This window comes from Acanthamoeba castellanii (assembly GCF_000313135.1).
Source record: "Acanthamoeba castellanii str. Neff unplaced genomic scaffold scf7180000084645, whole genome shotgun sequence".
Classification (NCBI taxonomy): Eukaryota; Discosea; order Longamoebia; family Acanthamoebidae; genus Acanthamoeba; species Acanthamoeba castellanii.
This window is the reverse complement of record NW_004457313.1, coordinates 472,850-489,147: the sequence shown is the minus strand read 5'-3', so window position 1 is coordinate 489,147 and position 16,298 is coordinate 472,850. Positions and strand designations below refer to the sequence as shown.

Sequence of the window (16,298 nt, the reverse complement as noted above, 5' to 3'; positions counted from 1 at the left end):
TTGATGAATTAGAGCGACAAGAGACAGATTATTATTGCATTTATAAATTATAATTGGCACATTTCCCTTTACGCGAGATGGAGAGGGCGCACGCGATCTACCCGCGGCCGGACATGCTGAAACAGAACCGTAAGAAGGCGGGGGCGGTGCCCGCTGGCCGAAAGGAACCCAGCAAGGAGACACTCGCCGCCCTGCGGCTGGGCGGCAACCGCGTCGTCGTCGTGGGCCTCCTGGGTGGCTCGCTCCACGGTAAAGCGCGCCTGCTGGGCATTCTCGCCGACTCTGCCCTGCCCCAGGCACGCCTCTCCACCATTCATTCGCCTGCGTGTGCGGTCGTGCCGTGTGCGTGTGCAGTGGTGTCGTGTGCGTGCGCAGTTGTGTGCGGTGCATAACGTTGCGCGTTGTGGCAGGCGTTTGACTTGGATGACAAGACCTCGGGCAGCGGCCACAGCGAAGAGGGCCATGTACGCTGCTTGATCTGCCCCAGCGAGCCATGAGTGCTTGCTTGGTTGTGTTTGTGTCGGGTCGCTGATTCGTGTGACTGGCGCGGCACCGCGGCGAGCGCAGTGTCGGATTGAGATGTACCACAGCGCGGAACAGAACGTGGTCTACCTCAACCTGGTCTCGATTCACGACAGCGACGTGTTCGCCGACCTGGTCGAGGGGCTCGACCCAAACATGAACCACTCCGTACCTCTTTCTCTCCGCCCTCACCCACCAGTTTGTTGCCTTGCATGCTGGGTCTCACCGTTGGTGTCAACACACTGCAGGACTTTCATCTCCTATTGGCGAAGAAGGAGTATCACCACTTGAAGGCCATGCTCTTCATGTTCCACGTCTGCCATTTCATGCTGGTACTCCGGCAGCCCAGATTCATTCATTAATTCAATAATTCACTCACTCACTCACTCACTCACTCACTCACTCACTCACTCACTCACTCACTCCATCTCTTCGCTCTTCTTCTTTGTTCTTCGTTCTTCGTGATGACCCGATCAGGTCGTCAACCACGGGATGACCTTCAACCTCAAGTACCTGCGGCTCTTTCGCACTCTGCAGACCGTCAAACAAATGATGGGTCCGGCCATGACCAGCTTTCTGGAGACCTGCGCCCATCTGCCCGAGTTCAAGCAGGCCTCAGCTTACACGCCGGGACGATGCGTCCCGGCGCTCTCTTTCGTCTTCAACATGGTACGCTCTCTCTCTCTCTCTCTCTCTCTGTGTGTGTGTGGTGTGGTGGTGTGTGTGTGTTGTCTAGCTTCCTCCCAAGAGCCAACATTTTCGGTCGTGACACTGTCACTCCTCTTTGCAGAATGTCGTGCCTCCATTTCTTCGCGAGGACGCCCAGCGCGACAGGGACTCCACTCAGGTGACGTGCTATGCTTTGTGTTTGTTTTTGTGTTTGCGTTTCGTTTGTGTTGCGTTTGTTTTGAGCGCAGTACTCATTTCGATTCCGGTGAATGGTGTCTGTGTGACAGCAGGACCTGAGCCAGCGGTCGGTGGCAGAGAAGATGCGATATTCGCTCGAAGCACAGGTCCGCTATCTCATACGCCGATCCCGGGTGCTGCCATCGTCCGAGAGCAGGTACCCGCACACACACACGCGCACGTGTCGTGCACATTTGAAACTCGTGTGTCGTGTGTGTCGTGCGTGTCGTGTGTCGTGTGTGTTCTCACACATATTCGAAATCGCAGCGTCCAGCTCTTTACGTTGGACTCGCAACGGCTGGTACACATGATCCGTGCGCCGGAGGAGGACCCGTTCGAGCACTTTGATCCGCTGGCGGGATTCCTATCCGACACCTCGTCGGCCTCGCCGCAGCTCGACTTCCCCTGGCTCCACCACAATGTCTATCGGCAAGGTACATTGATCGCCACCCGTGTGTGTGTGTGTGTGTGTGTGGTGTGTGTGTGTGTGTGTGTGTGTGTGTGTGTGTGTGTGTGTGTGTGTGGTGTGTGTGTGTGTGTGTGGTTGTGTGTGTGTGTGGTTGTGTGTTGTGTGTTGTGTGTTGTTGTTGTGAGTACCAAGAGCATCGACTGATGGCGCGTACTGCACAGACGTACTCAAGCTGCGCGAGTTGCTCCTGGGCCAAGCCAAAGCGACCAAGGCGCAAGCGGCCTCCAAGCGCATTGAGGTTCCGATCCCCTTCTCCCTCCAACTCTAGTAGTGCTGCAGGCTGATCTCAAGCCCAACCGCCCCGAACCGCACACGCACACACCACCGCACTCGCGCACAGTTGGCGTCGTCAAGCGATTTCTACGTCGGGTGTCTCACGCTGCAGCAGTTCTTCCTGTACCCCACCAAGCGGGGAGGACACAAGGCGCGCACCACCGCCGTGGTCCACGACAAGCTGAAGAGCTTTCTCGACCCCGAGTACAAGTTCTCCCAAAGGTGCGCACATGCCACTTTCTAATTCATATTATTATTAATAATACACTGGTGTTTAAACAATGTTGAAGTTCAACTGACGCGTGTCAATGGGACGTAGCCGTTGCATGCAGGCATTGCCAGCGGCCAAGGAGACCTACGTGCGAGACCTTCCGCAGTGCTACCCCTCGTCGGTCCATGAAAAGCAGGCACGCACGACACGCACGCGCGCACGCGCACCACCGCACATGCGCAGGGAGTCGACGCAGCTTTTCTTAACGCGTGCGTGTCGTGGTGTCATGTATGTGCGCAGTTGGACAAGGCGCTTCGTTATTTCTATCAGAACGCACGCGGTCCCGCTGTGGAGACGTTCATCGCGCGGCTCAAAGAGGAGTGCACCAAATTCTGGGAGAACGGCCGACGCCTCTGTGACGCCCTCAGGTACCCCCAAATACTGGGTCAACACTATCAGCCGTCCCTTATCATAACGCACGACCGCACACGCACACCACACGACCGCACGCACACGACCGCACACGCGCACAGTCTCACGGGCCGACCGTGCACGTACCGCATTCACACGGTGCCAGCCGACGGCGCGGTGTCATCGACCACGCCCGCGGCAGAGGCCTCCGTCTCTTCGCTGCCTCCGCCCTTGGCCAAGGGCAACACGGAGCGCCGGCGGCGCAGGCCGCAGCCGCAGCCGAGAGCGCGGGGCGGGGTCGGGGCCGTTCATCCAAGCAGGGACGACCCGCGACGACGCGGCGCGCAGCGAAGGGACACGGTTGAAGATAAAGACTATGAAGAGGAAGAGGGGGTGGAGGAGGTGAGGCCTCGAGACCGCGATCGGCTGCGAAGTCGGTCGCGTGACGACGACGACATCGATGACGACGACGACGGTGGCAACGACGACGATGACGACGAAGAACGTCACGATGACGATGACGACGATAACAACGCAGAGGAGGGTGAGCGAGAAGGCGACGTTGACGCGGAGCCAGGCTACGACGACGAGGAAGCCAATTACGAGGTATTCGCTCGCGCAGGCGCCTGCCGGCACTGCTGCGGTTTCTCAACAGTTACCTCCTCCCCCACACACGCACACGTAGGAACGCTGCATTCCGCACTCGTCCGCGCATCGTGCTCTCCACGCGTGTAACTGTGGGCGGTCCAGGAGAATAAGGTGCGCGTGTGTGTGTGTGTCGAGTGTGTCGTGTCGCGTGTTGTGCGTCCTGCTCGATATCTGACACGCGTGCCGCGCGCAGAGAGGATCCATTTGATGCGAAGGAGGCCAATTACGACTTCTTCCTGATGGACTGCTGTCGGGAGGCCATCCTCTTCGAGTTTCCTCTCGCCCGCTCCATCGGCGGACCGGACCCGGACTTCAGCTTTTCCTTTCCTTCCTTCCCCTCCTGGTACCAACACGACACACACGCACACACACGCACACACACGCACACACGCACACACGCACACACGACACACGCACACACGCACACACGCACACACACGCACACACGCGACACGCGACACGACACATGCTCAATTCCCGCACGCATGGTGCGCAGGTCGCTGTGCCGTGTGGGTCCGGCGTCGCTGTACCGTCGGGAGGCGGGTCTGCCGTTCGAGGGCTTCGTACAGGGCTTCAACCACCTTTCGTTCATGAACGTGCCCTGCCACTACTACCCCATACCCAACACCGCCCACATGCTGGGCCAACAGCAGCAGCAGCCGAGTGCCACGTCAGCAACCACAGGTGCCACGTCAGCAGCGGCAGCCCCGGCCGCCGCCGTAGGTGGTCGGGGCCAACACCGGGCCGCCCCGCTGCCCGACTCGGCCGCGGGCTTCGCCACCCTGTTCGCCGCCATTTCCGACGAAGTCGGCGCCATCACCTCTACTCTCTCCGCGTCAGGTGCGTACATGTGGTCGTGTGCGTGTGCGGTCGCGCGTGTGTCGTGTCGTGCGCTGACGCGTCATTCGCACGCCAGGCGCCAAGGCCGAGACGAGCGTGGGCACGGCGCTGGAGCTGGCGGTGATGCACCGCCGCCAGAAGTTCCTCGAGAGCAAGGGCCACGCGCTCCACGTGGCGGCCTCCAACCTCGGCCTCGCCGTGCCCACGTCGACCGCCATCGCGCCCGCCGCAGCCTCCGCTCTCCCCGCCGCCGCACGGTACATACAACGTTTGTATGTTAAGGTGGCGTGCCACGCTGGGGGTGCTGACGTGGCGTGTTGACGTGTCACGTGTGTGTGGCCGCGTGGCGTCGTAGGGCGACGTCGCCGCCGCGTTCGCCGATGCGACGACGCGAGAGGCAGCGACGGAAGGGAGACAGGGACGCGGCCTACGACGGCGATTACGAGCGCGACGCGGCCATCGACTTCCCTCCGCCAGCCAACAAGATCGAACGGTTCACACTTCCGACCACACGCTCTCTTTCAAGCTTGCCCGTACACTCCTCATGCGCGCTGGCTGCGTGTGCGGTGCGCGTGTTGTGTGTGTGCGGTGCGTCGTGTGCGTGTGGTGCGTGTGTGGCCGTAAACAGACCGCAAGCGACGTTTGTAAGTGTGCTGTTGGGCTTCGAGTACGAATGCCCGGCCGGCCACCGCTTCCTGGCCCTCCCCTCGAAAGCGCACAAGCAGGATCGTCACTATCGCATGAAAAACGTATGCGCTTTCCCTCTGGAAAAACATGCGTGTGCGGTGGTGCATGTGCGTGTGCGGTGGTTGTGTGTGCGTGTGCGGTATCTGATACCATTGATGCAGAAGGGCGATCAGCGCGTGCGTCTTAACTCGGACGTCCCTCTCTACGCGCCGTGCACCGGCGCGAGCTGTTGCCAGAAGGTCGCTCCGGCCCTGGCGCAGCTGCAGCGGCTCTACTTCGTCACGCCCAACCAGCCCGAGAGCATTCTCCTCCGCCCTCGCATTCAGGTACTCACGCCGCGCGCGCACACGACACACACACGACACACACACGACACACACACACACACACGACACACACACACACACACATGACACACACACACACACCACATGACACACACACACACACACACAACTGAGTCGCCCCAAAATCAGTGGTCGCCCGCCCAACCGACTCAGCAGCAGGCGACTGCCAAGGCCGGAGGTGCGGCAGCGGCGGCTAGCACCTCCCCAACCGGGCCGAAGCACAGTTTCGAGACTGGCCTGGAGATTGCGCTGCCGCCCAACAGCTTCCTTTGTCTCCGCCTGCCGTACCCACGCTCCTGCTCCTCGTGTTTGTGTGTGTGTGTGTGTGTGTGCGCGCGCGCGCGCGCGTGCGTGTGCGTGTGCGGTGGTACGTGTGCGTGTGCGTGTTTGTGTGCGTGTGGTGTTGACTGGCGTGGGTTTCTCGCACAGGTACGTGTACACGCTGGATGCGGAGGGCAAGAGGCCTCTGCTGCAGACCGGACCCAACGAGCCCTTCCAGTGCTGCCTCGTGCGCGACTTTCTCTACGTGGCCGTCCCCCAGGCCTACTCCCCTTCTTGAGTTGGCGTCCATTCAAAAACAACAAAACTTGTTTTAAAATTGAAATCAAACATTGCCATGGTGCAAGAGCCGGACTGGAGGTGCTCACAGAAGGCCGAGCTGAAGGTGCCAACCGCCGTTGCACGCCAGGCTCTCGTTGTCCGCCGCCTTGACCGGTGCTGTCCAGCCGCAGTAGCCCTTGAATTCCCACCACCACTCCAAAGTCAGTGATCTCAGTTGGCAGGGCGAAGGCCACGAGAGGGGGAAGCTGGTACCCCGCCGGTGAGGTCGACCAATTGGGCGTTGTTCGAATAGGTCCACGTCCCGAAGGCGATGTAGCCAGAGTACTGCAAGGTCCCAACGTTAACATCAACAATGGCCATGTTTTGGGTGGTCAGCGGTAGGACGTACTTTAAAGTTGTCGAGGACCGTGAACGGGGTGCCGCGCAGGTCCACCACGGCGCGGCCGTCGTTTCGTGAGGGAGCTTCGCAGCCTGTCGCAGGAGACTGGTCAGTGGAGGACGGAGGAAAGTGGGAGAGGGGGGGAAGGCACCAAAGCAGGTCGCGAAGGGGACGTGCGTGGCAGCATCGGGGCCCATGTCCTTGTGGTGCGCGTTGTACCCGGTGGTCCTGATAGCATAGGGCCGATTGAGAACCCAAGAAGAGACTCACCCAACCAACACATGCAATCTTGAACGCCGGCGGGGGGGGGGTCATGTACTTGACGAAGGTGTAGTCGCCCGTGTTGACTGTGAAGTTTGCAGGATCGAAGCGAACGGCGAACCACGTGGTCACGATGTCGGACATGGAGCCTCGGAGGCGCGTCGGGCACTGCCCACAAGGGTGTTGTTGGTAAGATACGAAGTATCCGGGTCTGGTCTAGGCGAGTGATACCTTATAGGACGAGACACTGCTCTGGTCGGTGGGCAGCACGATGTAGAAACCATCGAGGTATTTAAGCAGCTTCACATTCCTCCACTTGCCAGTGTTCGGCTGACACAAACAACCAGGTGTGAACATCAACCAAAACATAATCATTAAAAGGTTGATTAGTAAAAGTGGCACACACTGTTACAGTGTACTAACCTGTCGCAGAGTGACATCAACGAAGTGGGCCGAGGTGTGGATTTCCGTCCACGGGCAGGCGAGGAGGCGCTTGGACAGGTCGGCAGTGACCTTCTGCGTGTAGCAGACCTTGTCCATGTAGATGGACTGGTTCTCTTCGACCAAGGCCACAGAGGGGTGAGCCCTAATCTTGAACAGAGACCTAGAGATGTGTTCCTCGTTCGTTAGTAGCTGTGGGCGATGATGTCTATGGAGATCGGCGTTGACTGTACGTGGAGGAGAGCTTGAAGAGGAGCAGGCGCGACCCGTCGGCGTCAATGGAGTAGACATGCTTGAGCGCGCTCCCGTCCCTCGCAGCGTCGGCGATCGACTTCAAGGTGGCCACCTGCAGCTCGACTAAAAGAAAGTGAACATTGGTAGTTATAACTCCGAGTGAGCCAAGCAATACGACTGTGGTTGAGGGGGAGAAGACAGAAGCAGTTGATGAAGTGGAGAGGTAGTGGTGTACAGAGTGGACCGGTGAGTTCGTCAACAAGAACGACCAGGTACTCGCCTGGAACGCGCTGCGAAGGATCTGTCGCCACGTGAAGTGGGGCCAGGCCTGATCAACATCAATAAAGAGGTGATCGTTTAGAGAGTGATCCGTTGCTAGTTTGTGAACTGGGTGTGGTACGGCCGGGTGTGGCCAGGGCAGCTGAAAGGGCAAAGAGGAAGAGGACGGCAAGCGCGGCCGGCTTCAACATGTTGCTGCACTTGGTGGTGGTGTTGTTGTTGAACCTCGGCGGAGAGTGGGTTTAAGACAGGCCAACCAAACCAACCGGGGACATCGGTAACTCCGAAAAGAATCCAGGTAAAAAAACCAGTGATGATGTTGCATGGTGAGCGTACAACCAAACCCTCTTTCGGCCGTTTGCCTGGTCCGAGCTTTTTGTCCGGTTTTTTGGGCTTCAATGAAAAGCTTGCAAAAGGAAAAGGAAAAGGAAAAGGAAAAGGAAACATGTCTCTTTGCACCACAACAGCCTGAGTGAGCAAGCAATGCCACTAGTGGGCCTAAGCTCCTCACAAAGCTACTCCGGTCAACTGGCTGGCTTCCAAGCGCTGTTGGGCATCCTCCTCGTAGCCTCAGCACTGTTCTACCTTACCCTTGGCCTCTTCTTCGGCCTCGACCCTCCAGACTGTCCCAGGCCAGCAGCTGATCATGCACGCAGTGGTTCTGTCCATGTCGTCCACCGCCTCGACGCCACGCCTGCAGGCCCCTACCGCGAAGACCCCACTACCCTGCGGGCGGAACTGGCCAACGTGACCTTCTACATCATCACCTCCTTCATGGCCTCGCACAACCACCTCTGCAACGAGACCAACAAGGGAGGCCACGACTGGCCGCCAGCCAAGGCGCCCGAGGACATGGGCGGCGAGCAGCTCTTCACCTCCCTGCTACGACGGTCGCCCTACCGCACCTTCGACCGGACTCAAGCATCGCTCTACATCGTTCCCGTGTGGCCCTGGTGCATCGCCCAGGCCGCCAACGATACAGAGAAGTGGCTACTCGAGTCCAGCGAGTGGGGGCCGCGCTACCAGGCCCAGCCTCGGCAGTTCCTCATCCACCAGCAGTCCAACCAGAACTCCGACCACCTCGGCGCCGTCTTCAAGAGCGCCACCATCCTACACAACGGGGTGAAGAGGAAGGGCGACAGCTTTGGCGAGCCGGCCAGTCTGCCACTGCCCGATGCGGTAAAGGACATCTCCATGCCCTACTGCTCGTCGGCCTCCTTCCTCTACACGCTGCCCGATGACTACTTGATGAACAAGCCCCGGCCCTACATGTTCGCGGCCCACTGGGACACTCTCAAGATCGCCACCGAGCCCAACCTGCGCCTCCAGATCAAGGACCTCTTCACCGACCCCGCCGGGGGGCTCACCGAGGCGCTCGGCCCCATGTTTGGCGCCACCGTGCCGCACACGTACTACGTCGAGCAGATCACTCAGTCCGTGTTCTGCGCCGTGGCCCGGGGCCACACGCCCACCACCCGCGCCCTGTTCAACATGCTCGCCGGCGGCTGCATCCCGATCCTCTTCTCCGACCGGTGGCACCTGCCCTTCGTCGACCAGCTGCCTTGGCACGAGATGGTCATCTTCGCCCCCGAGGAGCCTGGCGGCCCCGCTACCACCAACGCCACCACCACCAACGACACCGCCGACGTCCCCAGCTTCATGAATAAACAACTGATCCAGGAGCAGATGCGACGGCTGGCCGATGATGTGGAGCTCCAGCGGTTCATGCGGGCCAACGTGATCAAGTACCGGCGCCGGTTCTTCTTCGGCACGGGTCGAGCCGACCCGTGGGACGCGGACTGGGACAGCCCGGTGGCAGGCGACGACGACCGAAGCGGGTTCTGGGGCGAGGGGTCGCTCCTGGTGGAGTCGGCCCTGCTCGAGGCCCGCAAACGGGTGATCGACGGCATACCCGGACCCAACACACCGTCGCGAAGGCGGACCATCGACGATTTGGTGAGCCAGATCGACCACCTGAAAGCCGTCTTGTTCTTCTAGCTCGTGGCGAGGTAAAGAAGTGCGATCTCTTGTAGATCGTGATCAAATGTCCTTCTTCTTGTCTCTAAAGAAGAAGGCCAAGCTGGAGGTGCCAGCCGCCGTTGCACGCCATGTTCTCGTTGTCCGCAGCCGCCAACGGGGCCGTCCAGCCACAGTAGCCCTGCATGCCCCCCCCCCAAGCACACACATTCGTCGGAATAATGAGGCTTTCTGTTTGTGTTGTAACCACACGAGAGGATGGAGGGCGAAGCTGGTACCCCGCCGGTGAGGTCAACCAATTGGGCGTTGTTCGAATAGGTCCACGTCCCGTAGGCGAAGTAGCCAGCGAACTGTCAGTTTCCCAGGAAGAAGAAGAAGAGAGTTGGATGACACCAGAAATCAAGTGAAAGAGAGGTAAGGTGGTCAGACGCACTTTGAACTGGTTGTCGAGGACCACGAACGGGGTGCCGTGCAGGTCCACCACTGCTCTGCCGTCGTCCCTTTGCGACGCCTCACAGCCTGTTGTGGGGAAGTGGTCAATTCAGTGGATTAGACCTCAAAAAGGTTGGGGGGGACAAGGGGGGAAGAAGGCACCAAAACAGGTAGCGAAGGGGACATGTGTAGCTGCATCAGGACCCATGTCCTTGTGGTGCGTGTTGTATCCGGTGCTCCTGATAGCATCGGCACCGTATGTGGTGAACATGTTTTCACGCACGAAGGTAGCCAGGAGTGCGACACACGTACGTGACAAAGGTGTAGTCGCCCGTGTTGACGGTCAAGTCTTGGGGATTGAACCGAATGGCGAACCACGTGGTCACGATGTCGGACATGGTGCCTTGGAGGCGCGTCGGACACTGTTTACAAGACCAACAACCGATCACTTCATGAGTTTTTCCTACGTTGGCCAACGTTGTTCTCGTGTGTGTGTGCAGTAGTGTACCTTGTAGGTGGAGACACTCGGGTTGTCGGTGGGCAAGGCGATGTAGAACCCGCCCTTGTACTCCAGAAGCGTCACAGTGCGCCTCCCTCCCGCGTTCGGCTGATCACAACAAGCGACCACCTCAGTTCACAACACCGCCACTCCCTTTCGACCACAAGCGAGACCGAGCGTTCGGTGTTCACCCACCTGCTCCACAGCGATGTCGATGAAGCGGGCAGAAACGGCGATCTCCTTCCCTGAGCACTGCAGGCGGGTGGACAAGTTGTTGTCGGTGGGACTGTTGCACACCTTGGGCAGGTCGGTGGCACCCTGCTTAGCCTCGACCAGGGCGACGTAGGGGTGCGCCCTCATCTTGCGAAGCGCCCTTTGGGGGGGAGGGATGAGAGGGCATGAAGATGATGGTGAAGTAGAAAGCAGTCATTGCGCGTACGTTGTGGAGAGATGGAAGAGGAGCACGTGTGAGTTCTGGTCGTGATCGATGGCGTAGACATGCCTCAGCTGGCTGCCGTCTTTACACGCATCAACAACCGAACGCAACGTGGCCACCTGCAGCTCGACTTTCGGGCATCCAGTGAACCGAGTAGTACAACGACGGGTGAGCCACGCAATATGAGCAGTTCAGGGGCAGAAGAACACTAACTTGAAGAAGAAGAAGAAGGGCGGCGGAGGTAGTACGGAGTGGGCCGGTTAGGTGGTCTCGCAGAAGGACGAGGTACTCAGGGTCCATGCGCGGTGAAGGACCCAGGGAAGCGCGGGGCGTGGTTGCGGGGCCATCTCTGTTGTGCAGAGCGTTAGAAGATGGTGATAGTGAATGATCACCTTTGTTGGTCGGCCGACAAGCAAAGGTGCAACTTCACTTACCCGGCAGCGAAAGGAGGAATAGGGTGGCGTGTGAACAGGGCTGCCAGGCCCAAAACCAACAGGAACACAATGCCACACACGGCAGCCTCCCTCAACATGTTTGCTTCGTACGCAGGGCTGGTGTGGTGTGTTTGTAGGTGTTGCTTTGGCTTCGCTACTGAGCAAAAAGTGTAGTGATACAACTCCGAAAGTGCGTTGCAGTGGTCCAGGGAAGGTGCCAGAAGCTGATCAGGTGGAGAAGGGGGAGAAGGGAGCGCGCGGCGAGTCAAGGATGCTGAGGATGTCGCCCAACTGGTAGTCGCCCGTGACCTCCGCCGGCGCCACGGCCTGCGGCGGGGGCGTGTCGGCACTGTCGTCATCGAGCTCCCGGATGGTGGCGCCGGTCACGCCTCCGCTGGGTAGCGGCGCAGTGAACCACTGCTCAACGCCGAACGAAGCCGACAGCGGCCGACCAAGGCTGGTGGTGGTGGAGCCGGCGGCCTTGAGCCTGGCGGTCCGGGTGCTGGTGGTGAAGAGCGAGTCGAAGAAGGCCGGGAAGCGGGTGCGGAAGCGCTGGAACTCGTCGGGCGTGTGAAGAATGTCGTTCTGCGGCTGGAGGTGCGGGCTTTCCAGCACCGACTCCGTCACCAGCACCAACCACTTCGGCTAACGTAGTTGATGTAAATATCATCGCACGCCCACGCACACGCACACGCACCACCGCACACGCACCACAAGACAATGAACGAGGGGAGCGAACCTGCCATAGCTGGTTGTAGAAGAGCTGGTGACGCAGGCGAAGCATGAGCGGAGTGCCGTTCTTGTGCTGCCACGTCTGCACGGTGGCCCACAAATCGCCCACGGGCGAGGGGGGCTTGGCGAAGATATTCACGAGAACGATGAAGAGCGTTTCCTTGTCTGTGCGCGAGATCGTCTGGATGGGCTTGCCCACGAGCTCTTCCTGAACGCGCACACTTAGGTAAATCGACCAACACACGCACACGCACACACGCACACACATACACACACACGCGCACACACACACACACACCATCTCGTATCCGGTGACGGCGCAGTAGCCCGGGGATGCATAGGTGAAGATCGGTGAGTTCACGCACAGTTCCTGTGGATCGGCCGGTTCTCTCATGTCAAACACCGCGTAGATGTCATTGCTGCAGCACACACGCGACACACACAACACACACGGTATAAGCGAGGAATGCGAGTTATGTGAGCGATGTGGCGTGGTGCGTACAAGACGTCATCGAAGACGCAGGGCCGGGTGGCGAGTTCGCCGGCGTAGTCGTCGAGGAACGGAAGCGCGCGCTTCGCGAGGGGTCGGAACGCGGGCATGCCCAGCAGTCCCGCCCAAGTAGGCCGACCGCCCCGATTGGGAGCCCACCCACCACCGGCGCCACGCGCCGACAGCGGCCCGAGGTCCGACGACGACAAAAACGAAGGCGACAGCAATGACGACGACGACAACGACAACGACGGGTTGAAAAACGAAGACGGCGACGGCGGCGACGGTGATGATGATGTTATGAAGGCGGGGTTGAGATAGAGCTGTAGCTGTGAGTTCGGCGGTTGGTGGTTGTTGCGTAGCGATTGAAGATCGTCGACGACGCTGCGCAGACGGAGCAGCTCGGCGTGGAGCCGGCGGTTGTCGTCCTCCAACGCGCGCACGCGGTGGGTGGTCAGCTGGGTCAGTTCGTCCCGCAGGCTCGCGTTCTCGCGCTTGACCTCGCGCACCTGCTCGACCAGCAGCAACACCAGCGGCCCGACGAACCCCCCGTCGACCCGCCCGGCCTGGGCCTGGGCCTGGGCTTCCGCCGAGTCCACCAACGCTGACGCCCGCTGCCTCTTGGCCTGGCCGCCGATGGTGTCGTTCATCACCGCTGCGGCGGCGGCGCTGGTGGCTTGCGTCGGCGCCTGTTGGTGTTGGTGTTGAAGTTGTTGAAGTTGTTGAAGGTGTTGATGGTGTTGATGGTGTGACGATGTGTGTTGAAGCTGTGGCTCGAACTGGAGTGGAGAAGAGGACGATGATCCATCGGATGAAGAAGAAGAAGAAGAAGAAAAGAAAGAAGAAGAAGAAGTGGAAGAAGAAAAGAAAGAAGAGGGAGGCCGCGTGAAGGTGAGGTCAAAGTTCGTGAGGCTGTTGAAGGGGTTGCTGACGTCGGCCTTGGCGTCATTGACAAAAAGGCCCATGGCGGGACGGCCCCGCTTGCGCGAGGGCGCCGGCAGGCACTGGCCTGGGGTGTCCGCCGCCACGCACCGGCGGCACGGGTCTTGCCTGGATGCCCCCCCCCGCGCCTTCAGAAAAACAACGAAAGCGACGCAGTACGGGAGAAGAACGAATGCGAGAGGGGGGGGGTTGAGCGAACCCGTCGCAGGCAGAGTGCGCCATTCGGCAGGGCAGGCACACCCTCTTCTTTTTCATCTTTGTGGGTTCGGAGGGATCCATCATTGTGCACAACGTTTGCGCTTCACTGGCCGAGTGAAAGCATGAGTTATGTGTGGAATGCAACCTCTACCGGCAAGTACCGCCGGATCTTACCGCCGGAATGATCTACCCGCCGAGACGTGACTGCCCCGCGGTCCCCGTGTCTGGTGAAGTTGACGACTCGTGGTGTATGTGTGTACAGGCCCGCACTGGGAGCGAAAACAGATAAAAGCAAAACAAATAAAACAAATAAAACAAATGGGGGCTCAGGAGGGCTGGGCAGTGCGCGGCACGAACTCGTCGAGCAGCTCCTCGAGGCTCTGATCGGCCAACGACTTGCCGCTCCCTCCGCCGCTGCCGCTGGTGAGATTGACGCGTTGTTGGTTGAGCTGCTGCTGCTGTTGGAGCTGGAGCTGGTGACTCTCGGCGGCCTTTCGCTTCTGCTCCTGTAGGATGGCTCGGCACTCGTCGTCCTCCAAAAGCTCGGCCAGCGTGATGTTGCTCCACGCCTGCGTCGATGACGACATCGACGACAAGGTCGACGACGACGACGATGATGTGGTGGCTGGGTCGAGCGGGTTGGAATCGGGCGACGACGAGTCGAACGACGAAGAGGCCGACATCGACCCGGACGACGGCGAGTAGTCCTCAGACGAGGCCGGCCCCAGCTGCGGCGGCTGCTGCTGGTAGTACTGGGCGGCGCCGATCATGGCGTGCGGGAAGTGGTGCGACATGGCCGGGAATGCGGAGAATGTGGTGGAGGAAGAGGGCGGGAAGGCGGCGGGGATGGAGCTGCCCATGAGCGCGTGGGCGCCGGGGCCGGCGTGGTGCAGGGTGGTGACGGTGGTGGTGACGGTCTTGGTGGTGTAGAGCGAGTCGAAGAAGGCCGAGAACTGGCTCTTGAAGCGCTGCAGCTCGCTCGGGTTGTGGAGGATGTCGCTCAGGCTCCGCTGCGGCTCCGGCGCGTCGTCGTCCAGCACCGACTCCACCGCCACAAAATACCACTTGGGCTGTTGTGGAATGTTGCGGAATGTGAGCACGACACGCACACGACACGCGCACGACACGACACGCAACGATACCTGTCGTTGTTTGTTGTAGAAGATCTGGTGGCGCAGGCGCACGACGAGGGCGCGCTTGTCCTTGGTGGCCCAGGTCATGGTGGTGACGAAGATTTCGCCCGTGGGCTTGGTGGGCTTGCTGAAGATGCGCGTGAGGATGACGAAGATCATTTCCTTCTCCGTCTGGCAGAGCATGAAGATCGGCTTGCCCATCAGCTCCTCCTACAAACACGACACACGCACCGCCGCACACGGCGCACGACACACGACACACGACACACGACACACAGAGGGGAAAAGGGTGGTGAGCACTACGGCGCCAAGTGGTGGTGTGGGCGGTGGTGAAGGGTGCGAACCTGGGTGAATCCGGTGAGCGCACAGCAGGCCGGCGAGGCGTGCACGAACACCGGCGGATTGACGGAGAGCTCCTCGACTGACTTGGGCTCCCCCATGTAGAACACCGCAAACGCATCCGTCCTGCGCGCGTGCGATGTCAGTCGTGTCGCACACGACAAGCACACGACACACGCAACGGGCGATGATGGGAGATGATGAGTACATGACGTCGTTGAGCACGAACGAGTCCAGATATTCGCTGTACTCCCGGACGAAGGGCAGGGTGGTCATGATGGCCTGCCGCTGGAGTGCCGACTCGAGCACGTTGGCCGTCGTGTTACCGCTGTTGGCGAGCGTAGTGGTCGAGAGCGACAAGGCCGACGACGACGACGACGGCGACGAATCGTGCGATCGGCGGCCCTTGCGCGGTCCCTTCAGCCCGGCGGCGGCCACCTCGCGGCGCAGCTCGTCCATGTGCCGCTTGTGTATGGCGTCGTTGTCGTCCAGGCGTATGCGCATATCGAGCACCTCCTCGCGCAGGTCGGCGTTCTCGCGCTTGACCTCGCGCACCTGCTCGATCAGCATCGACATCAGCGACTTGATCTGGCTCAGCTCCGCCGCCGTCGACGTCGACGTGGTCGTACCACCCTGCGCGCCGTCGTACAGCAGCGGCACTCCGATCATTCCAGCCCCGGCACCGCCGTTGGGCTCGCTGCGCTGCTTCTTGGCTTGCGGCTGGGCGTAGGGGTCGGCAAGGCCCGCGGCGGCGGCGGAGGGATCGGCGGAAGAGGCGAAGGCCGAGGCAAAGGTGGTCTGCGCCGGCATGACGTGGGGCGCCAGGGCGGGCATGCCGACGTTGGGCATCTGTGGCGGCGCACCGGCAACGGCGGCGCCCGGGGCACCACCTGCGCCGGCCAGGCCGCCGGTCATGTAACGCCCGCGCGGCCTGCCGGGCGGCGGTGGACAGCACTGGTCGGCCATCCCGGCCCCAATACATCGGCGGCAGGGCTGTTGCCTGGATGGACAGCACCAGACAACGAGAAAAACGTGAAATCAAAGTGCCTTTGTATATTGAAATAAATAAATAAATAAATAAATGATAAGGGGATAGGCCCAGTAAAATCGATGTATACATGAAGAAATAAATAATATTTTATAAAACATTGATTGAGAGTAGGTTAATTTAGTCAATTTAATGAATGAGGGACGCGGTACCCGTCACAGGCGGTGTG

At 60.1% G+C, this 16,298-nt stretch overlaps 5 protein-coding genes and 1 pseudogene across 5 annotated transcripts; 2 read left to right on the top strand and 4 right to left on the bottom strand.

The window, feature by feature from the left end:
• Window positions 1–77: 77 nt before the first annotated feature.
• ACA1_093120 lies at window positions 78–5,873 on the top strand (annotated as a pseudogene).
• Window positions 5,874–5,957: 84 nt separating this feature from the next.
• ACA1_093110 (uncharacterized protein) lies at window positions 5,958–7,660 on the bottom strand (the record flags this gene model as incomplete). The annotated part of the gene is made up of 10 exons (XM_004334741.1): window positions 5,958–6,050; window positions 6,128–6,199; window positions 6,264–6,346; window positions 6,406–6,482; window positions 6,574–6,683; window positions 6,747–6,845; window positions 6,939–7,119; window positions 7,190–7,302; window positions 7,457–7,518; window positions 7,591–7,660. 10 exons carry the CDS (start codon window positions 7,658–7,660, stop codon window positions 5,958–5,960), a joined length of 960 nt encoding a protein of 319 aa, XP_004334789.1.
• Window positions 7,661–7,952: 292 nt separating this feature from the next.
• ACA1_093100 (exostosin family protein) lies at window positions 7,953–9,467 on the top strand (the record flags this gene model as incomplete). Its single annotated transcript, XM_004334740.1, has 1 exon — window positions 7,953–9,467. One exon carries the CDS (start codon window positions 7,953–7,955, stop codon window positions 9,465–9,467), a length of 1,515 nt encoding a protein of 504 aa, XP_004334788.1.
• A 64-nt stretch (window positions 9,468–9,531) lies between these two features.
• Window positions 9,532–11,113, bottom strand: ACA1_093090 (uncharacterized protein; the record flags this gene model as incomplete). Its single annotated transcript, XM_004334739.1, has 9 exons — window positions 9,532–9,627; window positions 9,725–9,796; window positions 9,880–9,965; window positions 10,041–10,117; window positions 10,191–10,300; window positions 10,387–10,485; window positions 10,573–10,750; window positions 10,817–10,895; window positions 11,062–11,113. 9 exons carry the CDS (start codon window positions 11,111–11,113, stop codon window positions 9,532–9,534), a joined length of 849 nt encoding a protein of 282 aa, XP_004334787.1.
• Window positions 11,114–11,475: 362 nt separating this feature from the next.
• Window positions 11,476–13,119, bottom strand: ACA1_093080 (uncharacterized protein; the record flags this gene model as incomplete). Its single annotated transcript, XM_004334738.1, has 5 exons — window positions 11,476–11,886; window positions 11,987–12,187; window positions 12,278–12,398; window positions 12,482–12,978; window positions 13,000–13,119. 5 exons carry the CDS (start codon window positions 13,117–13,119, stop codon window positions 11,476–11,478), a joined length of 1,350 nt encoding a protein of 449 aa, XP_004334786.1.
• An 816-nt stretch (window positions 13,120–13,935) lies between these two features.
• On the bottom strand, window positions 13,936–16,047 carry ACA1_093070 (uncharacterized protein; the record flags this gene model as incomplete). Its single annotated transcript, XM_004334737.1, has 4 exons — window positions 13,936–14,679; window positions 14,752–14,952; window positions 15,087–15,207; window positions 15,290–16,047. 4 exons carry the CDS (start codon window positions 16,045–16,047, stop codon window positions 13,936–13,938), a joined length of 1,824 nt encoding a protein of 607 aa, XP_004334785.1.
• Window positions 16,048–16,298: the final 251 nt, after the last annotated feature.